Genomic DNA, 26,947 nt, shown 5'->3' on the forward strand with positions numbered 1-26,947 from the left:
GTAACTATCACTATTATTACTTTCTCAATATTAGGGCCAGGTTACACTGTTCCACTGATCTCTATCCCTTTAATTATTAGTTTAGGGTGGAGTTTGTGATTACAAAGAGGTAAAACAAATTGGTCAGTCTATTACTTAACAGAGAACTCTGTCTCTCTGACCACATACCCTAGCTGACTGAAGAAGCTGAGAAACTAATTTTTAAATGTTCTTAGTCCAATAAACAGCAATATTCATTAAATCACATTGTTTTCTCTGAGCATTCACATTTTATTGCAGGTTCACAACACACATAAAAATACCTATAGTGAAGGTCATTAAAATTTATAAAACATCTACACTGATAAATGAGTTATATATTTACGTTGAATTTGCTCTTTTTTTTTTTTTTTTGGTGAGGAAGATGAGTCCTGAGCTAACACCTGTTGCCAATCCTCCTCTTTTTTCTGAGGAAGATTGGCCCTGGGCTAACATCCACGCCCATCTTCTTTTACTTTATATGGGACGCCGCCACAGCACGGCCTGACAAGTGGTGTGTCGGTCCATGCCTGGGATCTGAACCTGCGAACCCTGGGCCGCCGACGCAGAGTGTGCGAACTTAACCGCTACGTCACTGGGCTCGTCCATCCTGTTTATAAAAGGTATTATCTGTAACACGCAATTGAAAACTAGGGTGTGTATAATTATTGGATTAAAGTTACTACTAGAGTGAAGTGTGACTTCTGGTTTCCAATTCCAGAGTGAGGGAGCTTGGAAGTCACCACTCCATCCTAACAAGTCAAAAGCTGAACAGATTGAAAAATCAACAGCTCTTCTTGGATTTGTAAGAGAGGTAAGTAAACAGGGCAAACCACTGCCCCCGAGACTGGAGAAACAGACAGGTGAATACAGGGGGTCATGGCTTACCGGAGCAGACCCTCCAGCAGAAACCAGGGTAGGAACACCTGAACTATAATTAACAAACTGCTGGAGGCTCAGCATGGACAAATCTGGGAGTTAAAAACTCCAGGGGGACCCAGTCTTAGGGGAGCCCCCACACTTTTGCGAGTTTTACCTCCAGTAGCTCAATCAGGTTCTCTCAGTAAATATTGGAGAAAAATTCTCTTGTGCTTCGGCAGAGGAAGGGAATAAGGAATCATTTTTAAATACACTAGAGCGCTCTGTTCTTCTTAACAAGGCCTGCCCTTAGGAGAAACTAGTTAACCAGAGCTTAACTTGCTGGGGTATTTTTAGAGCCTAACAGACCTAGAGAAGGGAAATGCCCAACTCTAGCCAGATCTAGAACTCCACGTGGGAGAAGGGAAATATCCAACTCCAGCCTACTCTAGCCATCCTGTTCCACTTAAGGAGGTTGAAAAAGAAAAAAAGAACCCTGAGAAACACTTGTGATGCTCACAGTCTGGAGGCAAAGGCTCACTGCAAGACTGAGAGCTAATCATAGGACTACAGAACACTGGCTCTTCCTCCATACTTTCAGAACTAGACATGGCAGAGATGCTGGAATTATCAATTTGGGAGTTTAAAACAACTATGAGTAGCACGCTAAGAACTCTAGTGCATAAAGTAGCAGCATGCAGGAACGTATGGGCAACGTAAGCAGCAGATGGAATTCCTAAGAAAGAACCAAAAAGAAATGCTAGAGATCAAAAACAATGTAACAGAAATGATGAATGTTTGATGGACTTATTAATAAACAGCTGAGGACAGAATCTCTGAGCTTGAGGATATATCAGTGAAACCTCCAAAACTGAAAAACGAAGAGAACAAAGACTGACTAGCCCCCCAACAAAAACAGAACAGAATATCCAAGAATTGTGAGACAACTACAAAAGGTGTAACATATACACAATAAGAAGACCAGAAGAAGATGGGGCCAGCCAGTGGCATAGTGGTTAAGTTCACGCGCTCTGTTTCGGCAGCCCGGGATTCACAGGTTTAAATCCTGGGCGAGGACCTACGCACTGCTCATCAAGCCACGCTGTGGCAGCATCTCATATACAAAATGGAGGAAGATGAGCAGGAATGTTAGCTCAGGGCTAATCCTCCTCAGCAAAAAGAGGAAGACTGGCAAGGGATGTTAGCTCAAGGCTAATCTTCCTCACCTCCCCCCAAAAAATTCCAATGGCTTTTTTTTTTTGTGGAAGTGAAAGAGTCAATCATCAAATTCATATAGAATTGTAAGGGATCCTGAATAGCCAAAACAATACTGAAAAAGAAAAACAGAGTTCAAGAATTCACACAGATTTCAAAACTCACTCCAAAGTTACAGTAATCAAAAAACACTGGTACTGGCATAAGGATGGACATACAGAGAAATAGAATGGAATTATGATTCCAGAAATAAACCCAAACATCTATAGCCAACTGATTTTTCACAAGAATGCCAAAACTATTCAATGGGGTAAAGAATAATCTCTTCAACAAATGGTGCCGGGCCAACTGCATACATGAAAAAATGAAGTTGGAACCCTACTTCATTCTACATACAAAATTAGCTCAAAATGGATAAAAGACCTAAACAGAAGAACTAAAACTATAAAACTATTAGAAGAAAACGTAGTGGTAAATCTTCAAAATTTCAGATGTGGCAATGGATTCTTAGATTTGACATCAAAAGCACAAGCAACAAGAGAAAAAACAGATAAATTGAACTACATAAAAATTAAAGCTTTTGTCCATCAAAAGACACATCAAGGGGCCAGCCCGGTGGCACAAGCGGTTAAGTGTGTGCACTCCGCTACTGACGGCCCGGGTTCGGATCCTGGGTGCGCACCAATGCGCCACTTCTCTGGCCATGCTGAGGCTGCGTCCCACATAAAGCAACTGGAAGGATGTGTAACTATGATATACAACTATCTACTGGGGCTTTGGGGGAAAAAAAAAAGGAGGAGGATTGACAATAGATGTTAGCTCAGAGCCGGTCTTCCTCAGCAAAAAGAGGAGGATTAGCATGGATGTTAGCTCAGGGCTGATCTTCCTCACAAAAAAAAAGATAAATAAAAAATAAAGCAAAAGGTTACTAAATTAGATATTAAAATTAAGAACTTCTATTCTTGAAAAGACAGCCTTAAGAGAAAGAAAGGTCAAGGGAAATAAGTGGGAGAAGATATGTGAAATACATATAAACTCTATCAAAATATGTAGAGAATTCCTAAAAATCATTAAGGAAAAAGCAAACGATTCAGTAGAAATTTGGGTAAAAGGCTTGAATAGGCATTTCATAACACAGTCTATTGGCAAATAACATATGAAAAGGTGTTCATTCTGTTTAGTTACTAAGGAAATACAAATTTTAACCATAATGAGACATCATTACGCACCTATAACAAAGACTAAAATTATAAAAGATAGACTCTAACAAATATCAGCAATGTAGAACAACTGGTATTCTCATTCACCTGATGGTGAGAGAGTAAACTGGTATAATCACTTTGCAAACCTCTTTGGCATTATCTCCTAAATTTGCACATACAAATACTCTATTCCATCGATCTCACTCTGTGAAGGAAAAGATTAACTCAGCAGGCCCAGCTTCCTCAAATGCTGCACATTCCCAAGGAAGGCCTGTGTTCAGGACTGGCTCTTGGGATCTGAGCTTGGAATGTTCTGTCTATAAGAATGTTTTTGCATATCTGAGGCCTTGGGCCAGGCTGTACCTGTTTGAGCAGAGAGTTTACGTTAATTTATTTATGGTGAACACCTGTTTTTTCTTGGAGGGGTCTGGAGCATGAGTAACTGAGGTCGGTCACGGAGGCACTAACATGCCTAAGCAACTGACCTCCAATAAAAACCCTGGATACAAAAGCTCAGGTGAGTGCCCTGGTTGGCAACAATCCACATGTGTTGTCACATATGTCCACTGGAGAGGACATCTGAAAGATAGCACCTGGTTTCCTCCAGAGTTCCCTCCATGTCCCTTTTGTCTTTGCTGATTATACTTTGTATCCTTTTGCTGTAATCAACTGTGACTGTGAGTATAAGAACTTCAGATTACTGTGAGTAGCCTTGGGGACTCCTAGCATAACTCTCAGGCATATTCTTAAAAAACTGCACACTCATTTTCACCAAAAGACATGTACAAGGATACTGTATATCAACATTAAAACATCCCTAAAACCATAAACAACCCAAATGTCCGAACAGCTGTGTAATTATAGTGTAATATTAAATAACAAAAATGAACTACTGTAAAATACAACATGAATCTCACAAATGTTAAACAAGAGAAACCAGAAACAAACGAATACTGTCAATGCCCTCCAGCTAAAGACTACCAGCACTATAGCTGTAGTTGAACATGCTGAGTTTATCACTCATTTCAGCAAGAAAGAACACACATAATGGAGAAATGTGGGGTGTTTCAGTAAAAGAGTATTAGAAAGGACTTAGATGATTCAGGTTTTGGTTAGGTGATTTTGGAAAGAGTCCAAGGAAATAGGGGTTTGCTCTGGATTGGGTCCTGCCGGCAAGCAGGGATGATCCTATGACTGGGTATCTTAATAAATCTTATCTAGAAGGAAGGCAGACTAGAAGCAAGACTAAAGCTATTATTGGTAACAAGCAGCTGTCACTTATATTAGACAAGAGGTAGGTATTTGGTATCTTGTGGTTAGCATGGTAACCTTGATTTTCTCTGTGCTTAGATAAAATTATGAAGTTGTCTTGTCCTTTCTCAGTTATGGTTAAAAAGTAATTTTGTCTGATGTTGGTGTCCTGTGAGATCATCTGTATCCAACAGGAGACCAACATGTTCTAGTGTGAGCACCAAGCCAGCTTCTAATAAACCAGAGCCTAGATGTTGTGTCAGATCAGTTCTTACACGTCAGAGACTGCCTTTTTTCCCTAAATACATACTGTATGATTCCATTTATACGAAGTTTAAAAACAAGTAAAATTAAATCCATGATGGCAGAATTCAGGACAGAAGTTATCTTTGGAGAGAAGAGGAAGAGGGAATAATTTGGAGGGGCAAGAAGGGGGCATCTGGGGGTATCGTTACTGTCTTCTTGGAAAGAAAAAGAAACATCTTCGGGTTGAAAAACGGTGGGAAAATAGAAAAGAACTGGCAATAATCTGTACAATCTTCACTCAATTATGAAACATGATCAACAGACTTTCACTGTAAGATGAAGTCTTTGTATGCTCACTTGCATATCAAGTCATTATTTAGGAGAATGTGTCACTTATTGAAATGCAAAATATATTAGGTGGAAAATATATGAAGGGTTTACATGAAGCCCACTAATGCTTATTCAAGATTTCAAGTCCCAAAAATGAATGTTTAAACAAAGCAATGTTGAAATTACATCAAATTCAGCTAATTTGATTCAACAACAACAAAAAAGAATATAAGAAAATTTGAGGATGGTATCTATGTCTCTAAGAAAGTGAGTACAAACGGCTGATAAAGATCTAGGAGTTGTCCAGATGCTCAAACACCCAAGACCATTCTGTGATGTTTTAAAAATTGTCATATAATACATAAATTAAAAAAATAAGCAAAGAACAAGAGCATATATATATTTTTAAATCTAGCAGACAGGTTAAAAAGAACCAAAAACATAATTGTTAAAATTAAAATACATTGGATAGTTCAAAGAGCAGATTAGATACAGATGAAGAGAGAATGAGTGGATTAGAAAATGAATCCAAAGAAATTACTCAGAACATAGTAGATAGAAAGACAAGATAAAAAACATGAAAGAGATGTTAAAATATCAGGAAGGCAGAATGAAATATTTTACATTATTTTCTTTTTATTGAGGTAACATTGGTTTATAACATTACAAATTTCAGGAGTACGTGATTATATTTTGATTTCTACAAAGACTATATCATGTTTACCACCCAAAGTCTAACCGCTACCCATGACCCTACACGTGGCCTTTTTACCTCTCCCTTTTGCCCTTCCCCCTTCCCCAGAATGAGATACTTTAATATGGGCATACCTCGGAGATACTGTGGGTTCAGTTCCAGAACACTATAATAACGTGCGTAGTGAAGTAAAAGCGAGTCACACAAATTTTTTGGTTTCCTGATGTGTATGAAAGCTACGTTTACACTATACTGTAGTCTATTAAGTGTGCAATAGCAGTATGTCTAAAAAACAATGTATATATCTTAATTAAAAAATACTTTATTGGGGCCGGCCCCGTGGCTTGGCAGTTAAGTGCGCGTGCTCCGCTGTTGGCGGCCCGGGTTAGGATCCCGGGCGTGCACCAATGCACTGCTTCTCTGACCATGCTGAGGCCGCATCCCACATACAGCAACTAGAAGGCTGTGCAACTATGACATACAACTATCTACTGGGGCTTTGGGAAAACATAATAAATAAAATTAAAAAAAAAAACTTTATTGCTAAAAAATGCTAGCCATCATTTGAGCCTTGCCTTCAGTGAGTCGTAATCTTTTTGCTGGTGGAGGGTCTTGTAAAAAATGCATTTTCGTGCCTGTATTCAACTAATTGGAGTCCAATGACAAAATGGAGAGAATGGAGGAAACACAATATTCAAAGAGAAATGGCTGAGAATTTTACAGAACTAGTGAAATACAGGAATTCACCTAAAATAGGTACACAAAGCAAAATAAAAAAAAAAAGAAAAGCTGTGTGTGTGTGTGCGTGTGTGTGTATAAAGGGAGATCCCACCTGAGAAAGAAGATCTTAGATGCAAGTACTTGTAAGCAAAAGAAGTGGTAAATACGTACATAAACATAAATAAATGTTTATATAATAATAATAATACTGTAATATATGGGGTAAAAAAACCCTAAAATACTCAACAGAAATAGAAAAAACATTAAAAGGGTGGTTATCAGAGGTAAAATGTTTATATGGTGATTTGAAATATTGAATAACTTTAGATTTTATCAAGTAGAGTTTGTACAGTAATATTTAAAGGCTAACAAAAGAATAAGTATGTCTGTCTAACATCTAAAACAGCAGTAGGGGAAAACGGAATTTTAAAAATCAGGCAAAAAAAAAAAAGAGGCGGCAAGAGCAAAAAGAAGGAGAAAAATTTAAAAAATTTGAAAATATAGTTTTAAGAAATAAGGACAATATATCAGTAATCCTAATAAATGTAAAAGCCCTATACTTGCTAGAAAAAAGACATAGGCCAGATTAGATTAAATAAAATTTCAGCTGTAGGTTAAGCAACCATTAAAACATAAAGACTTAGAAAGGTCGAAATTTACCAAATAGAAAAAGATATACTAGGGAAATTATAACCAAAAGAAGTTGGGTATTAGTACTAAAAAAATAGTCTTTAAGATAGGGTTGCCAAATTTAGCAAAAATAAGCAAAACCTAGGACTGTTAGGTAAATTTGTATTTGTAAACAAATAATTTTTACAATTACTTAGAACATACCTATACTAAAAAACTATTTATTGTTTATTTGAATTCAAATATAACGGGGCATCCTGTATTTTATCTGGCAATCCTACTTTAAGATGAAAAGCATTTTTAGTGATACAGTCTTTAGATTATGATAAAGTGTTCAACTTGCTAGGAAAGAACAGTGATTCTACACTCGTAAGCTCTCAATGAAGTAGCCTCAAAATAAAGCAAAATTTGACAACTTCAGGATGACAAACCCTCTACTTGCCCCTGTGCTGCCAGTGGCTGCTTTCCTCTAGAGCCACAGCACCTACACACGGTTTTTCTCTTCCATGACCCCAGGTTTTCACTAGACTGGCAGCAGTGTTCCCTCCCTTTGCCTCTGCAGGCCTGAGGGTGGTAATGGCTTTTCTTTGTTACTAGTTCCTGGTACTTCATCATTCCTTGTTGATTCCTTAACCACGGCCACACCTAAGTAAATCATCCTTCAATAAAATCTTGTCAGCTAAACAGTGTGCCTTCTGTTTCCTGTCACTACCATAACTGATACAATTAGGTGCAGAATTTTGTGATAATGACCATTCCCCATTCAACACTATAAAATGGAGAGAGTAGTACAGTTGGAAAAAAATCAGCATTTTGCAACTATCATAATAAAGACTGATGTGGGCAAAAATCATCAATGGATGCTAAATCTAAGGTGTAAAGTCTAATGAAAAGCAAGATATTTGCACAGTCTTAAAGTGCAAAGTTGCTTTTTAACTGACAGGGAGAAAATAGTAAATGTAGAGTGGAGACACTGGAAAAACAACTTTATGAAGAGACAAAAATTAACCTCACCAATGAGGGACAGATGGACATCATATGCCTCTAGATGTGATACCCACAGAATGAAACACCATATGCCCAGAATTCTGGCTGGGAATACATAACCGCATTTAATTATGAGTGAATACCAGAAAAACCCAAAATGAGGAACATTGTATAAAATAACTTGCCTGAATTCCTCAAAAATGTCAACGTCATGAAAGACAGAGAATGTATGAGGAACTGTTACAGATTAGAGGAAATTAAAACAACACGAAACTAAATACAGTATGTGATCCTAGACTGAAACCTGTACTGCTGGAAGAAAAAGTTATGAAGTACATTATCGGGACAACTGACAACATTTAAATATAGACTATAAATTAGATAAAAGTATTGCATCAATCTGAAATTTTCTGAATTTGACAACTGTACTGTAGTTATGTAAGAAAATATTCTTAGGAAATATTAAAAGGCAAAGGGGCATGATGTATGCAACCAATTCTCAAATTATAAATAAATAAATAAATAATACAATACAGTGTGTGTGTGTGAGAGAGAGAGAGAGAATGATAAAACAAAAGTAAACCTGGTGAATATATTTTACACACACACACACACACACACACACACACACACACACAGCAAGAGAGGGAGGCGGGGGAGGGGGACATAATTATGGCCACATGTTAAAAATTAGTGAATCTGGGAAAGGATATACAGGAGTCCTCTGTATTACTCTTGCAACTTTTCTGTTCAGTTTTAAATTATTTTAAAAGAAAAAGAAAAAGCACCATGGATATTGCTCCACTACCACTGTTCTTTGTTTCACCTAAAAATATGACGAAAGGTATGAACTCTGTTTCCAGGAAAATCAACTTGCATCAACACATATAAGTTTACACGTTATTTTAGGGAGTTCAAAGACATTGTAAAGTACACGCAGGTTAAGAACCACTGCTCCATTATTTTCCAACATTTAGTATTGCAAAAGAGAATTCTGCAGCAAGCATAATTTTTGTTTCTTTGTAGGTAACCTATTTTTTTCTGCCTCAATATATGTAGGTTTTTTTTCAGGATCCTTGAAACAAAACATACCACCAAAATATGTCTAGGTATAGACATTTTTTCATAAAGTTCTCTAGACTCGGTTGAGCTCTTTTATTCTTCAGGTCATTTTCAGCCTTGGAAACTTCAACGACAAATTTGATTAATGCTTCTGTTCAATTTCTTCTGGTTTCTCCTTTGGAGATTTCTATTATTCATTGGTTAAATCTCAATTTTCTTTCTTTCATATATGTAATTTTCTCTTACCTATCATTTTCATCTCTGTCCTTTCACTGTGCATTCTGGAAGAATATCCCAAGTGTGCTCGCCATATCATTAATTTGATTTTTTTGTAGTGTCAATTCTGCCCTTTATCACAAGCTCCCTCTACTCCAGACATGCTGTTCACTTGCAGCTGTGACATGAGAGTGGATATAGAAAGACACAGGGGCATAGAAAGAGGGGAGATGACAGGGTTAGCATTTTTGGCAGACCAGCTAACAACTCTAACTTCCTGATTTTCTAGTCAGGGCAGCCCCTCCAATCTGGAGTTAGGGATGAGTATAGTAAAGGTGGAGTCAAAGCCTTTGTTCTGCCCTCTTTAAGGCCATTGGTAATCTTTAAGAAAGTGATCTGAATGTGGTCCTCAATGCAGTCAATGACAAACTTATTGGAAAACTTCCCCATTCTTTAGCATGGAGTTTTTCATATCTTTATTTTACAATGATGTTCCTTTTTATTAGGGTATCTTTATGGAATTTTTTTTAAGGTAATTGGAAGAAGCTATTTCAGGCACTGGTAATCTGATACCAAGTTAACCCAGAAGTGTCTTCTCCCATAGATTCCCCTGAATAAGAGCACAGGGAAAAAATTACTTCTAATAATTCTGGTTTATTATATTTCCATTTATAGATACTAGGTTTTCTAAGAGTTGGTTATCATTGTTTAGCACAATCATTCACGAATGTTCAGAATAGGTATTTATTGACATAATTGATTTCTTTCTTTAAAATTCCAAGGGAAACTGTGTAAATAGCTACCCAACCAAACTTCTTAGCTACAAGCATTCTCTCACTCTCAAAAGGTAGTCTCACTAGTGAAGGCAGAAAGAGAAAGAGGAGAGGAACCTTGGAACCTGCTTCTTTTGTTTAAGAGACTGGATTCCCCATAGGCCTTTAGATGGGATCACAGATGCTAAAGAAGACAATTAAAATATATTAAACCATGAATGGCACAAGTAAGGAATACGTGCTTGTACATATCACAAAGGGGCTCCTTTGACATTTGATCGAGGTAAGTAAAAGACAAATAAGAGGAAGACCTGCTTTAGATAGCAAAAATGAGCGCATGAAACTCATTACTCTCCAGAGGATTTTTGGCAAAAAACGTAAATTATTGAGATAAATTTATGAATGACAGTGCCAAAATGCTGAAGGAGAAGATGAGAAAGATTTGATTTTGAAGGATGAGAGAAAGGACACACTCTTTCTGTGGCTATTTCCTTGGAGGAGTCTCAGACTTTTAGACTGACCCTGTGGACAAAGTCCTGGGTTCCTAAAACCAGTTTTTATCCCTTTAAAAAACAGTGGAAAAATTTCTGTCATCCTGTCATTACCTTACTTTTTCTAATTTGTCTCTTCTCTCCAATTACCTACATCTTCCTCCTGGATACAAACCAGGTCTTTGCTACTCTCGAAACAACTAGAAGGTGTTATGCCTAGAGCAACTGTTTAGTAACTACCTGCTTAATAATCGAAGCCTTAAAATGATACATCCAAACACATACTGAGGTATTCTGAGAGACGGCAAAATGCACTACTCTGAACCTCCTTACATATTCTTTACAGAATGCCTGAAGGAAACAATTCTGCCTACTTTCAAAATTAAGGCAAACTACTTTGAAGTTCAGAGATGAGGTGGATGGTCAGTCCTGACCTAGGCTCAGGAGCTCAGAAATCAAGGGTCCCAGGCTCTTTCCTTCTCTTCCTTCTGTCATTTTCAGTGTGTCTGACATCTTCTCTTATGATCACAAAGTGGCTGCAGCAGAGCCAAGCATAATGTTCTTCCATAGCAAAGTTCAAAAGCGGGAAGGGAGGGGTAGGCTTTCTTCAAACATTTCTTTATTTTCTCAGAAAGCTAAATGTCTCCCAGAAAACCCCTAGCAGACATCTCCTTATATGGCATTGTCTAGAAAAAACTGGTCACATGGTTATCCCACCTACAAGAGAGTCTGTAAAAATTAATATGAGGAATTTGTAGCTTATTTTTTAAGAGATAGTTCTTACCAATAAGGAAGAGGGAACAGGCAATCAACAGCGTCTAACACTTCTACCAACAGTTCCTATGCCTTATATCCTGTGGTCTTCATTACCAGAAAGGAATCACCTTTCTACCCCCAGTACCAATTCAAAAACTCCAGGGAAGGACCCTTATTTGCCTGGGTTGAGTCAGGTTCCCACTCCTGAACCAATCTGCTATGACCCTCAGAGGGATCATCATGCTAGAATGTTGTCAACTCAATACCACCACCACTCCTATCAAAGGCTGGGAATTATGTTTCCCAGAATCCCCTTCCCTACATGGTTCCAGGTTAGAATTTGCCAATGAGAGGAACTCACACAGAACTTGAAAGGCAGAAATCAAGTCATTACTCTTGGGAGATCATGGTCAACACGGCGAATTCCTTAGCTAAAATTGGTTCGCTGATTTGATTAGATTCAAAGGTGGTAAATGGGATAATAGCAGTCTATGGTACATGAGGCAAAACAGTTACTTAATTTATCACCCATAGTCACGTGCCCACACAATACAAGGCTTCGGGTAAACGAGTAACGGCTACAATAGAAAGTAACAGTGGAAATAGAGAACAAAAGAATATAGGACTGTGGGGTTGATTCTAAAATGGAGAACGTGGGGGGAAAAGGGTGATAAACTGAGGGATTTAAATTCCCACCTCAAGTCCTGATATGGAACCAGAAAGCTTTTATGGATGCCCTGAATGCCCTTATCACTTACAACCATTGGATCAAGATTTTTTTAAAAACCAAGTTCAAAGTGTAATCCTGCAGGTGGTTGAATACCAACACTAATTGAATTGACAGCCATGTATATTAAAGTTAAGGCACTGACTGAAAGAACAAGACTCTGAAAATTAAGATATCTGGGAAGATTCTGATGAAGCTGAGGATCCTGAATCCTCACATTTTGCTGAGCCTTACGTATCAGTCAGGATTTAGTCAGGGACGTAAAGCCACCATGATTATTTCTATAGGAAGCTATTGCCTTTGCGCAGCTACCACCTCTGTGGGTCAGCTGCCAAGGGTGTGGTGGTGGACCAGGAGCCACTCTTGGTCAACAGGGCCAGAACTCAGGCGGAAGAGCCAGATGTGGAAGGGAGAAGACCAAGGACAAGTACAACAATATCAGGCACCTCTGTGTCTATCACTGTGTCTGCCTGAGAAGACCTCCAGGAAGAAACAGCCACTGCTTTACTTCTACGTCCTAAATGTCAAATAAGTTCCTCTATGGACCAACTCTGTCCTAGAACCATACCAGGAAGAGAATTCTGGGAAAGGTAGTTAACCAAGTTGACAACAGAACAATCCAAGAAACCTACAAGGTGATCAACCTTCCCAGATTACTCAAGACTGTCTCAGTTTTAGCACTGAAAGTCCTACATCCCCGGAAACGCCTCAGTCCTGGGCAAACCAGCACAGTCAGTCATCCTACCTTCCTTGCCAACAGAGGCAGTCTTTTTTCTCTGTCTGAAAAAGCTGGCATCCTCTTGCCAAAAGAACCTTTAATGACCTCTCTTGAGGCAATCTCCTGGCAGGAGAATATTGATCCACCCCACTACCTCTTATTGCTTCTAAAGTTATAACTAGACTTAAATCCCAGCAGGCCTCAAAGAGATGAACACAAAGTCTGACCCAAAAAGAAGTTCTGTACACACCAAAAGAAGTGAAAGATTTTGCCCTTTTGTATCTGCAAAACCTAGGTAAAGTGTAGGAATCATAATAATGTTATTAGACCAGAGAAGAAGAAATGTAATGTTGGATCAATCCAAATTTATTGATATGGGTACATTAACAAGAGATTTTGCATGCAATGTGTTAGCTTGAGTACCTGGGAATAACTCTTAACAATTTCTTCAATTGGTTGACTGAAACCTGAAGCCAACAGTGGCTTACATTAAATGAAGTTTAGATGTCAGAACTTCCTTGGTATACAGTAAAGAAACGTTATTCAAAAGCTTAGAAAACAAGGAACACTGGGGTGTATTTAATGCGTATGACTGACCTGCTCACTTACTCCCTAACTATACCCCAGGACGCTCCAGAGAACTCACTCCTTTGCCAAGCCTCTGAGAATACATCAGCAAAGGGTGCAAAAGCATCCCTTAAAAAGCTCTTCAGTACTTTCTCTCTGCAGGCTAGAAATAACAGTGGGAAAGGCTACCAATGAAATAGACTCCTTGAACTCAAGGAGGGAAGATCTCAGAGTGGCCAGAGCCAAATGGTGGCATATAACTACTAGAAATAAGGGGCACATGGTTACACCTTATACCCATGTGCAGAGGTAGAGTAGGAAAACACAATGGTGTGACCTGTAGAGATCTTTGGTGGTAGCTAACTGATCATGGTCCCTAGGACTAAAATACATGGGCAGCCTACTGAAGCCACATTTCAGAGATTATACCAGAACTGCTCTTGTCTATCAAAATATTAAGTCAAAAGCAACAGTGCATTCGTAGAGAGACTGCAGAGATTAGTGCCATCAACAAAAACTTGAAAAATACTGGGTGATACTTAATGAAATAGCGACTCCTATTACACCTGCTGTTCCAGATATGTTAACTTTACTAGAGCTATCAACATAGCTCCTAATATCTAGTATGTAGTTATTGACCCAGCAAACACTTCTTTCTCTGTACCTGTTAGTAAAGACCATCAGAAGTAATATCTTACCAGAGGGCTATATCAACTCTCCAGTATTTGGTCATAATCTTCAGGGACCTTGATCATCGCACTACTGCACAAGATAGCACACTGATCTATTACACTGATGACATGTTAGCTCTTTCCCCAACTGAATGCAGACTGATATAGTCATAAAGTACTGTCACAGCCACTGGAGGCTTACCTCTGTAAGCCTGTAATTGGCATTTCTTACATAAGGCAGAATCCCTGTGAACTGAGACATACTCCAACTATTGTCTACAAGAGCCTCATATCAGAATATAGCTGTTTTGGCTGCAGAAATATTCTTCTTCCTATGTCTAAGATTTATTTTGCCAATGACAATCATTTTATTGAGCACCTACTAATTGTCAAGTATTAAGGTTGGGGCTCAGGATACAAAATGCATATTATGTGGTTCTTGCCTTTGAAAAATCCTTAGTCTAAAAGCAGAAGCATATAATATAAACAATTATAATACAGTGTGATCACTGCAGGAATAAAGGCAGGTACAAAGTATAGCAGAATGACCTGTGGCGCAGAAGACGTGTCATTTGAGCTGAATCTTAAAGGATAAAGTTGTAAGACAAAGAGGAGGAGAAGAAAGACAATCAAGACAGAGGGAACAAGTGCAAAGGTATGGAGGTATAAGAATGTGCTAAGAGAACGAAAGGCAGGTAGTGTGGTGTGGCTAGAAGAATAAAAAGAGATGAGGCCGAAGAGGAAGATGGAAAGCAGAAGAAGAGTCCTAATACTATTCTAAGGAGTTCCCTTACGGTTAGAATGCAGAAAGTCTCAAAAGACCATTGCTCTCATCAAAACAAGAAAACATAAACTTCTTACTTTTCTGAAGAGCCATCAAAGAGCAGTGGATGCAAAGAAGCCCAAATGAACCAAATTCCAGAAAAGGATGAAGGATGAGTTCTTCAAAGGTAAGCAAAAACCCTCTTTCTATCTTGAATCAACTGCCTAGTCTGGATAGGTGGACAGAAAAGCAGGCTTACCAAAGGTGAAAAATTTTGCTAAGACAAAAAAAGGGCAAACTTCTAGAGACACTGCAGACTGGTATGACGGATTAGAATCTGGAAGAGCCCCAAGTGTAAAAACAAATCTCTCAGTCTGACAATTGTACTCCAAGGGAATTCTGCTGAGTAAGTGGCAGTGAAAGCAGAGCTGGAAAGCAGAAACACATCTCCCAATTGTGTGTGGTGCTCAGGTTCTAGGGCCCTGCTGCAGCTGCAATCCTGAGGTGAAATAAACGAATTTAAACTTGAACACAATTCCCTGCCAGCTGAAATCTTGAAAAAAATCAACGAAATCAACACTTTATCTACAGCACACAGGAAACTGTGGGTTGGGATAAAGGCCAGGTCGCCATAAAATCTCATTTGAATCCAGAGTAAACTGTAATTAAAACGGCTGCTCAGCTCCAGCTCACCCTGACTCACTGAAATTTGAATCATCAGCCAGTTACCTTAGCTGCCTGACAGAGTAAAGAATATGCCCTCTCTGGGAAAAATAAAACAAAAACATTATCTAGTTTATTCTCTACATTTCTTTTATACAAAAGGTCCAGTATGAAATCAAAACTTCTAAGACATGTGAAGAAACAAAGAAGTATAACTCATAATTAAGAAAAAAAAGTCAAGAGAGAGACCCAAGGACAAGAAATTTTAAATAATTATTACAAATATGTTAAAAGAACTTAGAGGAAAAAATGAACAGAATGGGTGAAGAGATAGAGGATTCCAGCAGTGAAATGGAAATTCCAGACCTGAAAAATAAATTATCTGAAATGAAGACACTGGATGGGTTTAACAGCAGACTGGACACAGAAGAAGAAAGGATCAATGAATTCAAAGATAGGTTAATTGAAAACTAATCAAAGCTGAGGCCCAGGCTGGAGATGGGAAAAGAGCGGATCTATGAACTTGGCACATTATAGCCAAACAGCTGAAAACTAAAGATAAAAAGAAAATCTTACAGCAGTCGAAAAAAACCCAACTACATTCATAAGAATTTTAGCTGACTTCCCATCAAAAACAACGGAAGTCAATAAAATAACATCTTTTAAGTGCTGAAAGTAAAAAAACAAAAACACAAAAAATGTGTCAACTAGAACGATATACCTAGCAAAATATTTTCATAAAATGGAGACATAAAGACATTTTCAGGTAAACAAAAGCTGAAAGAATTAGTGGCCAGCATATCCTTACTATAAGAAATGCTAAAAGAAGTTCATTAGGGTGAAGAGAAATGATTCCAGATGAAAATCTGGATCTTCAGAAAAGATGAAAGAGACCATTTATGGCCCATAAAGCATAAAATATTTACTATCTGGCGTTTTACAGAAAAAGTTTGCAGCTCTTGTCAGAGAGCAACTACTATAAACAAACAAAAAAAGAAGTACAGCTAACAAGGGGAGATCAGAGCCAAAACAGGAGAGAAAAGGGAATACTAAAACATTAGTTAATGCAAAAGAAGGCAGGAAAAGAGAAACAAAGGGACAAAGACAGATGGTCCAAATAGAAAACAAACTGTAAGATGGTAGACTTAAACCCAACCAGGTGAATAATTACATTAAATGTAAATGGATTAAATGCTCCATTTATAGCCAGAGATTATAAAATGAGATTAATAAACAAGACCAGCTACATCTGTTTATAAGCAACATATGTACTTGAAATATAAAGACACAGATTAAGAGTAACAGGACGAAAAAAATATACCATGTATACGGTATGCATAAAAACAATGTTGTGGCTATGTTTATATCAGACAAAGTAGATTTCTAGAGAGTAACTGACATCAGAGATGATTGAGAGATATTTCACAACAATAAAAGAGTTAATTCTTCAAGAAGATATAAAAAGGTATGCTCCTAATAATATAGATTCAAAACACATGAAGCAAAATTGATAGAAATCAAAAGAGAAATAGACAAAATCATATTTACCAAAATTGATAAAATTGGACAAAAAAAATCAATAAGAATTAGGAGATTTGAGCAAAACTATGAAACAACTTGACCTAACTGATATTTATAGAACTCTGCAACAACTGCAGAATACATATTCTCTCAAGTGAACACGTGAGACCATATGCTGGCCCTAAAGCAATTTTCAATATATTTCAAAGGACTGAAACCATACTGTGTGTGTTTTCTGACCATAGTGGAATTAAATTAGAAACCAACAACAAAAAGATAACTAGAAAATCTTTAAATATTTGAAAAGTAAATGCCATTCTAAGAAGCCTGGGCTTTATCGCCCAGTACCAGTGGAGCTATTCAAGGATTTTATGCAAGGGAATGATACATTCAGATGTGAGCTTTTAAAAAATAATTTTCACTGAAAATAAAAAATGTAGTAGAAGAAGAATGACTAAACACATTCACATACAAAAAGAGGAATAAGCCATAACCCATGTGAGAAACTAGGAGAAACTGATGTAGGGCAGCTGAAAGGAAAGAGGATTGACTCAAGATATTTTCAAATGTAGAATCAAGACTTGGTGACCAATTAATTACATGTGATCTGCAAAGCTAGATAATCTCAACCTTAACTAACTTTGATGACTGGATAAATAGGAATGCCATGTACGGAGACAGGAAAAACAGAGAGAAGCAGTTTTTGCTGGGTATAGGAACTGAAAAAGAGAAGTGTGCAATACAGGCTCTACTTTTAATGCAAGAACATCGATTCCAACTGCTGCAGCTTCTTACTGTTTGCTTCAGGGATTTAACCCAACTCCCAGCTCACTAAATTATCTTTAAGGTCCTTCTTCTCTGCCACTGTGGGTTCTGCACCCTGATATCTGCTTTTCCATTTCACCACTTGCTCTTCCTTAGTACTATCTACTCAGGTTTTCAACTAGAACATCAACTGGGTATTCCATTCACACTTGGATCTGCTTTTCGACTCATTCTTCAGATTTGGTAAACAGATCTTTGAACTGTTTTTGGCTTGACCCATGTGCCCTTAGGACTCCTCATATCTGCCCACTGACTCAGAGACACTGCAAATGTAGATGAACACAGCCTTATCTCACCTCTACCCTGGATTCCTGCTCAGTTTACTGAACAATTCCATCCAGCTTCTGCCTATAAGGGAACAAGTTTGCACAATATGTTCAATCACGGACACTGAATTTGAGGTCCTTGTGAGCATCCAGGTGGAGATACACAGAAGGCAGTTGGCAATAATGAGGCTGGGGTTCAGGAAAGAGATCCACTGGGAGACACAGATTTATCATCAGCAGCATAGGTTGTAATTAAAGCCACATGAGAGGATAAGCTTGATCAAGGAGACTAAAAGCAGAAGTCCTTAATCTGACGGGCTTCAGGGGCATCTATGAATCCACTGAAAGTGTGGGTAAAATTTTGTGTATGTATGTGTCCGTATTTCTAAGGTAGGGATCCATACATTTCATCAGATTCTCAAATTGGTCTGCAAATCTAAAAAGATTAAAAACCTATGGGGGAGGAAGAAGGCTAAAGATATAACCTAAAGGGCATTATTTACTGAAATGTGCAACGATTTGGGGATTAGAGACTATGGTGGGAAAGGGTAAGGAATATGTTAGTTATATTTACTGAAATGTGCAACGATTTTGGGATTAGAGACTATGGTGGGAAAGGGTAAGGAATATGCTGGTGTTTCATCTCCAATTTACCATCTGAGTCACAGCAAACATGAAGCACATGATTTTCTATTCAAAATTGGGCAATATGTCCCCAAAACATGCTGACTCAAACACCAGTACTTTTAGACTACCCAGAATTGTATGAAAACCAGCACTTTTAGGCCTGGAGCTTTGGATTCTATATTCCCAGTCAAAACGTGAATTTTTTCTTACTCCCACCCCATAAACAATGGGAACAACCTCCCCAGCCATCTTTTTTCTCTGGAGCCCATCTCATGTCACAGCTGACAATCGAAGATCACTTTTTAAGCATTACTTTATGGACATTCATGATCATCAATGCTGGATATATTAGCATTTGAGTTTTTACAGGCAAAAAGGCTTTGAAAATACATAGGATTTGGATTGCAAAAAGGTCTATGAAACGCAACCCCACAAAACAAGAATGTCACCTTGTATGTATTACCACAAAGTGCTCAAAAATGCAATTATAGTTCACTCTTTACCTTTTTTTCCTCAAAATTATTTGTCACTTTAGAGACTGAGATGGGGAGGGGAAAAAGTTTTTTTCCCAGTGTGCATTTTGAAACCCTTTCAAAAGCCACAAACGTGTTATGAAACAAGTTCTCTAGTCACATGGATTCAAACCACAGCATTCTTCCCAATCTACCGCTCAAGCAAGCCAAGAATAATCTAGCCAGCCAACTTGCATGTAAGAAAACTATAATGTCTACTGCCTGGGAAATCTCTAAACATCATTTGTACATGTACCTTGGCTTATAAAAACCATTTCAATACTGTACAAAGGAGAAAGCTATGAATTACTAATTACCAAGAGATTATCAAGGACTACTGATGGGCACTTTATCTTTAGCAGAATGTAGTTCACAAAATTTTAACACATAAAAAACTTTTTTAAAACCTAAGAGATGGTTCATATATTCTTTTGAACATACACATATAGGTAATAACTGGAAAATGTTCAATTACATTAATCAATGAAACCTACTAAAATTATCAAAAATCTAAAATAACCTGTATTATGCTGGTAGTTCAAAAAATTAAAAAAACATTTTTTATCAACATATATCAAGCACCTTAAAAAATTTCAGATACTTTGAGACCTAGTTTAATGCTACTGTTATTAGTCTAATCTCTAAAAAAAAGTCTAAAATGTCATATGTGCAAAGATGTTCATTGTAGCACAATCTGTCAAAGAGAAAACTGTAAACGACAAAAGAAAAATGGTAAAATGAATTATAGAACCTATACCAGGGAAACACACTTTTTGTTTGTTCTTTCATTCATGCACTTACTGCTGTTTCAGAAAGGCCCATTTGGTGATATATTATATAACCATGAAAAATTATGTTTAAAAAGCATGTTCACAATGTGAAAATGCTCACGAATATCAAGAGGAAAGGACTGGATACAAAATTGTGTGTGTATAAAGGTAAGATTGTAAGACGTGTAATCTTACCTTTGTTTAACAACATGCAGAGAAGGAAGGGAAAGCCATCAAAATTTTATTTTGATACAGGTGAATTTTATTCTCTTATCTTTTTAATTTTATAAGTTTTATATACTGAGCTTATATTTTTATAATAAAATGTTTATACATATGAAAAGTATAAAAAGGACAAAGATTATTTAAAAAATAAAAAATCTGCCTTCATACATGTTTTACCACAAGATAGTTCTTCCTGTATAGCCACTAATGAATAGAAAAAGAAAAATGACAGTAATACCTAAGAGAAAAAAAATCCACATGGAAATTAACTTCATGAAATATAAATTTGTTTGTCAATTAAAGGTACCAAAAGAAAGACAGAATAAAAAGATGATATATTATAAGGTTGCAGGAAGGAGAGGACACTGACGTAAACAGGAGAATACCAGAGAAAGGCAAGAAATTTTAATCATGAAACTCAACAGCCTATCAGTGAACTTATGCTAACATGGCTGTCTTGTTTAAACTGTCATTTCAAAAAAGAATACATCTAGAGACAGAAAGAAGAATTGTGGTTGCCAGGGGCTCGAGGGATGGGTAATGGGTAATGAGAATGTAGTTTCAGTTTCAAAAGATGAAAAAAGTTCTGGAGATGGATGGTGGGGACGGTTACACAATAATGTGAATGTACTTAATGCCACTGAACTGTACACTTATAATTGTTAAGAGAGTAAATTTTGTTATGTATATTTTACTACAATTAAAAAAAGAATACAGGGGCTGGCCTGGTGGCATAATGGTTAAGTTTGCGCACTCTGCTTCCGCGGCCCAGGTTTCACAGCTTTGGATCCCAGGCATGGACCTACGCATCGCTTATCAAGCCATGCTGTGGCAGGCATCCCACATATAAAGTAGAGGAAGATGGGCATGGATGTTAGCCGAGGGCCAATCTTCTTCAGCAAAAAGAGGAGGATTGGCAACGGATGTTAGCTCAGGGCTAAGCTTCCTCACCAAAAAAAAAAAAAAAAAGAATACATTAAGGTCTGATTTGAAGTAGATTCAACTGGTAAGGTATATATTCAGAATAGCTCTTTGTGTTTGCAGCTTTTCTGAAACAGTATTTTATAAAGATGTGAGCATAACTTAAAAGAAAAAGCTGTATTACAGTACAATAGCACCTTTCTCTTAAGCAGAGGGTAGCATATTGCACCTGTTTACTAATTCTTCTAATGTACCCAATGTTTAGGTTCAAGTATCAAGAAAGTATGCCTCATCCAAAGAAAGGTTTAAAAGTAAAGTAGCCATTAGATTCAAAGAAAAAAGAAACGAGACGTAAGTGAGGTCACTAATAATCTTGGTGTTCACGCAAATTTGTGGTAATCAATTATGAGAATAAATCCCCCCAAAAGTAAACACCATTCGTGGAAATTGGGCAAAACGAAGAATTGTCCCCAGAGTTCCTGGGAAGAGCCACAGTTATCCTTAAAATGCAGTGGAAGATTTCTGATGATGAAGCATTCTACAAATAGAATTCTTCTATTTTAAAATAATTTTCTGATAAGAAAAAAGCAAGAAACAAAATAGGAAAAAACTTTTCAGGACCCAAATTCCACACCCAGTTTTCTCAATTCCCTTTAAAAATCTTACTTACCCTTCTAGTGTTTTCAAGGATTTTGGGATCAGGTTTCCCATAGTTAGGTGGATTGGCGTACGGGTCATATCCAAGCTTGGCAAGCATGGGTGCGATCACTGCCATGTCTTGTAAAACATCTGGAGGTATCTTCCCCACCCATTTTGACAGCGCTCCCACATTGACTGGCTGGATGACTTGGTCTGTAGATCTCTCCACTCTGAAAGCAATATAATGTAAATGAATATTTATGTAGAATACAAAAAAATAGTGTTAAAAGACAGGTGGAAATTATTTTTGATAATTTTAAAAATTGTAAGTGTCTGGATTATAAAGCTATTGAGAAAGAGGGCAGTAACCAGGCTTAACACTATTTACCAGACTTTTTTTAATTTTCTAAATTTGACAATGATTATTGGCAACCTCAGATTCCTAGAAATAGGAAAAAGGGTCAGCTAAAAACATCTGCACAAAATGTGTTGACGCTTTAATTACAACATTCAGAAAAAAATAACAAAGAGAAGAATGTTTAGCAAAAGTCAACTTACTCAAAATGCATGACAAATAAATAAATAAATAAGATGGATTGATGAATGACTACAGAGACAGATGTACTGATACGTGATAAAGCAAATACAGCAAAATGTTAATTGTAGCTGGTGAGTATGATTCTGTCAATTCTTTGTATGTTTGAAATTTTTCATAATAAAATTTAGGGGAGAAATAGCCAACCATAATCCACTAAGAATGCAAAATATTCATTTGTTCTATTTTTCTGTTGACCTCCTGAAGAACATTATTTTCTAAGAAAGAAAAAGAAGTGCCGTTTATGATTTTCAATATTACAGAATAAATGTGTTCTACCTCTTGACATGGAAATTTACTTTAAGCTTGTAATGATTACATTCGCTATATTTGACTAAGTCATAATCTTAGGATAAAATATAACATAAAATGACATCTAGGTTTAAATTGGATCTGAATTAGCATATTTTGGTCAAACGACTATAAAACAAAAGTGTTAGGAGAGTTTTACATCATAATACATAAGAAGTCATTCAAACATAGTATTCTAAAGATGATAAAAACCCTTTATCTTTAAGTAAATGACCTCTCCCAGCAGATAATCTTTATCTGATGAAGAATCCCTCAAAGGGCATCCACTCCTAAAACAACAGTGAAGAGAAAATGAAATGATTCTTTCCTGGGATGCTGTGAGGCCACAACTTGAGGTTTCCTTCCTGCCTCAATGGCCACATTCTTTTTCCTCTCTTAAAAACTTCTCCAGGATTCCACTTAGCCCACTGCTCTCTTCATTCTATACATTTTCCCTACATGGCTTCATCTCTAATGATCTTTGCTTAACATTATTTACCTGTGTAAAGAACATCCTGGTTTGTCCAGGACAGGTCCAGTTTATACCTATTGCCCCAGCTTAATTACTAATAGCACGTCCCACACACTCTCATAAATGCTCAAGGTTGTATGATAAAGTATACGATCACCCTACCCATATACCCTACACATACCTCAAAATTAAGATGTTCCTTTACACTTATGAATGCTCCAACACAGGAGCACCAAAGTATATAAAGCAACTATTAAGTGACATAAAGGGAGAAATTGACAGCAACACAATAGTAGTAGGGGATCTCAATACCCCACTTACATCATTGGACAGATCATCCAGACAGAAAGTCAACAAGGAAACAGTGGCCTTAAATGAAATACTAGACGAGACAGACTTAATAGATATATACAGAACATTCCATCCCAAAACAGCAGAATACACATTCTTCTCAAGTGCACATGGAACATTCTTAAAGATAGACCACGTGGTGGGAAACACGGCAAGCCTCAACAAATTTAAGAAGATGGAAATCATATCAAGCATCTTTTCTGGACATAATGCTATGAAGTTAGAAATCAACTACAAGAAAAAGGCTGAGAAAGTCACAAATATGTGGAGACTAAACAACATGCTACTAAACAACCATTGGATCAATGAAGAAATTAAAGGAGAAATCAAAAAATACTTGGAGACAAATGCAAACGAAAATACAACATACCAACTCATGGAATGCATAAAAGCAGTGCTAATGCAGAAATTTTTAGCAATACAGGCCCACCTCAACAAAGAAGAAAAATCTAAAATAAGTAATCTTAAACTACATCTAACAGAACTAGAAAAAGAAGAACAAACAAAGCACAAAGTCAGCAGAAGGAGGAAAATTTAAAAAGTTAGAGCAGAAATAAATGAATAAATGAAATAGAGACTAAAAAAACAGAAAGAATCAATAAACTAAGAGCTGGTTCTTTGAGAAGATAAACAAAATTGACAAACCCTTAGCCAGACTCACTAAGAAAAAAAGAGAGAAGGCTCAAATAAATAATATCAGAAAGAATGAGGAGACATTACAACAGATACCACAGAAATACAAAGGATTATAAGAGAATACTATGAAAAACTATGTGCCAACAAATTGGATAACCTAGAAGAAACAGATAAATTCTTAGGTTCATACAACCTCCCAAAACTGAATCAAGAAGAAACAGAGAATCTGAATAGACCAATAGCAAGTAAACAGATTGAAACAGTAATCAAAAACCTCCCCAAAACAAAGGCAGGACCATATGGCTTCTCTGGAGAATTCTACCAAACCTTCAAAGAAGATTTAAAACGTATCCTTCTCAAACTGTTCCAAAAAATTGAAGAAGACAGAATGCTTCCTAACTCATTCTATGAGGCAAACATAACCCTGATACCAAAACCAGACAAGGACAACACAAAGAAGGAAAATTAAAGGCTACTCTTGCTGATGAATATAGATGCAAAACTCCTCAACAAAATATTGGCAAATTGAATACAGCAATACATTAAAAGGATCATACACCATGATCAAGTTGAATATATACCAGGGACACAGGGGTGGTTCAACATTCACAAATCAATCAATGTGATACACCCCATTAACAAAATGAGGAATAAAAATCACATGATCATCTCAATAGATGCAGAGAAAGCATCTGACAAGATCCAACATCCATTTATGATAAAAAACTTTCAATAAAATGGATATAGAAGGAAAGTACATCAATATAATAAAGGCCATATATGACAAACCCACAGCCAACATCACACTTAATGGTGAAAACCTAAAAGCCATCCCTCTGAGAACAGGAACAAGACAAGGGTGCCCACTCTCACCACTCCTATTCAACACAGTACTGAAAGTTTTGGACAGAGCAATCATGCAGGAAAAAGAAATAAAAAGTATCAAAACCGGAAAGGAAGAAGTGAAACTCTTACTGTTTGCAGAAGACATGATTCTATATATAGAAAACCCTAAAGAATCCACCAGAAATATTAGCTATTAGAAATAATGAACAACTACAGCAAAGTTGCAGGGTACAAAATCAACTTACAAAGATCAGTTGCATTTCTATACACTTAGAATGAACTAACAGAAAGAGAACTCAAGAATACAATCCCATTTACAGTCTCAACAAAGAGAATCTAGGAATAAATTTAACCAAGGAAGTGAAAGACCCATACAGTGAAAACTACAAGACATTTTTGAGAGAAATCAAAGATGACATAAAGAAATGGAAAAATCTTCCATGCTCATGGATTGGAAGAATAAACATAGTCAAAATGTCCATATTACTTAAACAATCTACAGATTCAATGCAATCCCAATCAGAATCCCAATGACATTCTTCACAGAAATAGAACAAAGATTCCTAAAATTTATATGGAACAATGAAAGACCCCAAATAGCCAAAGCAATCCTGAGAAAAAAGAACACAGCTGGAGGCATCACAATCCCTGACTTCAAAATATACTACAAAGCTATGGTAATCAAAACAGCATGGTACTGGCACAAAAACAGACGCACAGATCAACGGAACAGACTTGAAAGCCCAGAAATAAAACTACACCTCTACAGACAGCTTATCTTTGGTGAAGGAGACAAGAACATAAAATGGAGACAAGAAAGTCTCTTCAATAAACAGTGCTGGGAAAACTGCACAGCCACATGCAAAAGCATGAAAGTAGACCATTATCTTATGCCATATACAAAAATTAACTCAAAATGGATTAAAGATTTGAATGTAAGACCTGAAATCATAAAACTCCTAGAAGAAAATACAGGCAGTACACTCTTTGACATCAGTCTTAGCAGCATCTTTCCGAATACCATGTCTACTCAGGCAAGGGAAACAAAAGAAAAAATAAACAAATGGGACTACATTAGACTAAATAGCTTCCGCACAGCAAAGGCAAGCATCAACAAAATGAAGACAATCCACCAACTGGGAGAAAATACTTGCAAATCATATATCTGACAAGGGGTTAATCTCCAAAATATATAAAGAACTCATACAACTCAACAACAAAAAACCAAACAACCTGATCAAAAAATGGGCAGAGGATATGAACAGACATTTTTCCAAAGAAGATATACAGATGGCCAACAGGCACATGAAAAGATGTTCAACATCACTAATTATTACAGAAATGTGAATCAAAACTACAATGAGATATCACCTTACACAGGTGAGAATGGCTGTAATTATCGAGATAAAAAATAACAAATGTTGGAAAGGATGTGGAGAAAAGGGAACCCTCATACACTGCTGGTGAGAATGCAAACTGGTGCAACCACTATGGAAAACAGTATGGAGATTTCCCAAAAAATGAAATACCATATGATCCAGCTATCCCACTACTGGGTATTTATCCAAAGAACATGAAATCAACAATTCAAAGAGATTTATGCACCCCTATGTTCACTGCAGCATTATTCACAATAGCCAAGACACGGAAGCAACCCAAATGCCCATCAACTAATGAAGGGATAAAGAGGATGTGGTATATATATACAATGGAATACTACACAGCTATAAAAAAGGACAAAACCGTGCCATTTGCAACCACATGGATGGACCTTGAGGGTATTATGTTAAGCGAAATAATTCAAACAGAGAAAGACAAACACCGTATGATTTCACTCATATGTGGAACATAAACACATAGATAAAGAGAACAGATTAGTGGTTACCAGAAGG

At 37.0% G+C, this 26,947-nt stretch overlaps 1 protein-coding gene across 2 annotated transcripts in view; it reads right to left on the reverse strand.

Moving 5' to 3' along the window:
• TPST1 (tyrosylprotein sulfotransferase 1) overlaps nt 1-26,947 on the reverse strand; it is a 140,238-nt gene that overhangs the window by 36,706 nt on the left and 76,585 nt on the right. For both annotated transcript variants that reach the window (XM_058569496.1, XM_058569497.1), the window contains exon 3: nt 21,896-22,094. In XM_058569496.1, coding sequence (XP_058425479.1) covers nt 21,896-22,094 — 199 coding nt within the window. The remainder of the gene's footprint in view (nt 1-21,895; nt 22,095-26,947) is intronic.

This window comes from Diceros bicornis, chromosome 26 (genome assembly GCF_020826845.1).
Source record: "Diceros bicornis minor isolate mBicDic1 chromosome 26, mDicBic1.mat.cur, whole genome shotgun sequence".
In the NCBI taxonomy this organism is placed as follows: domain Eukaryota; kingdom Metazoa; phylum Chordata; class Mammalia; order Perissodactyla; family Rhinocerotidae; genus Diceros; species Diceros bicornis.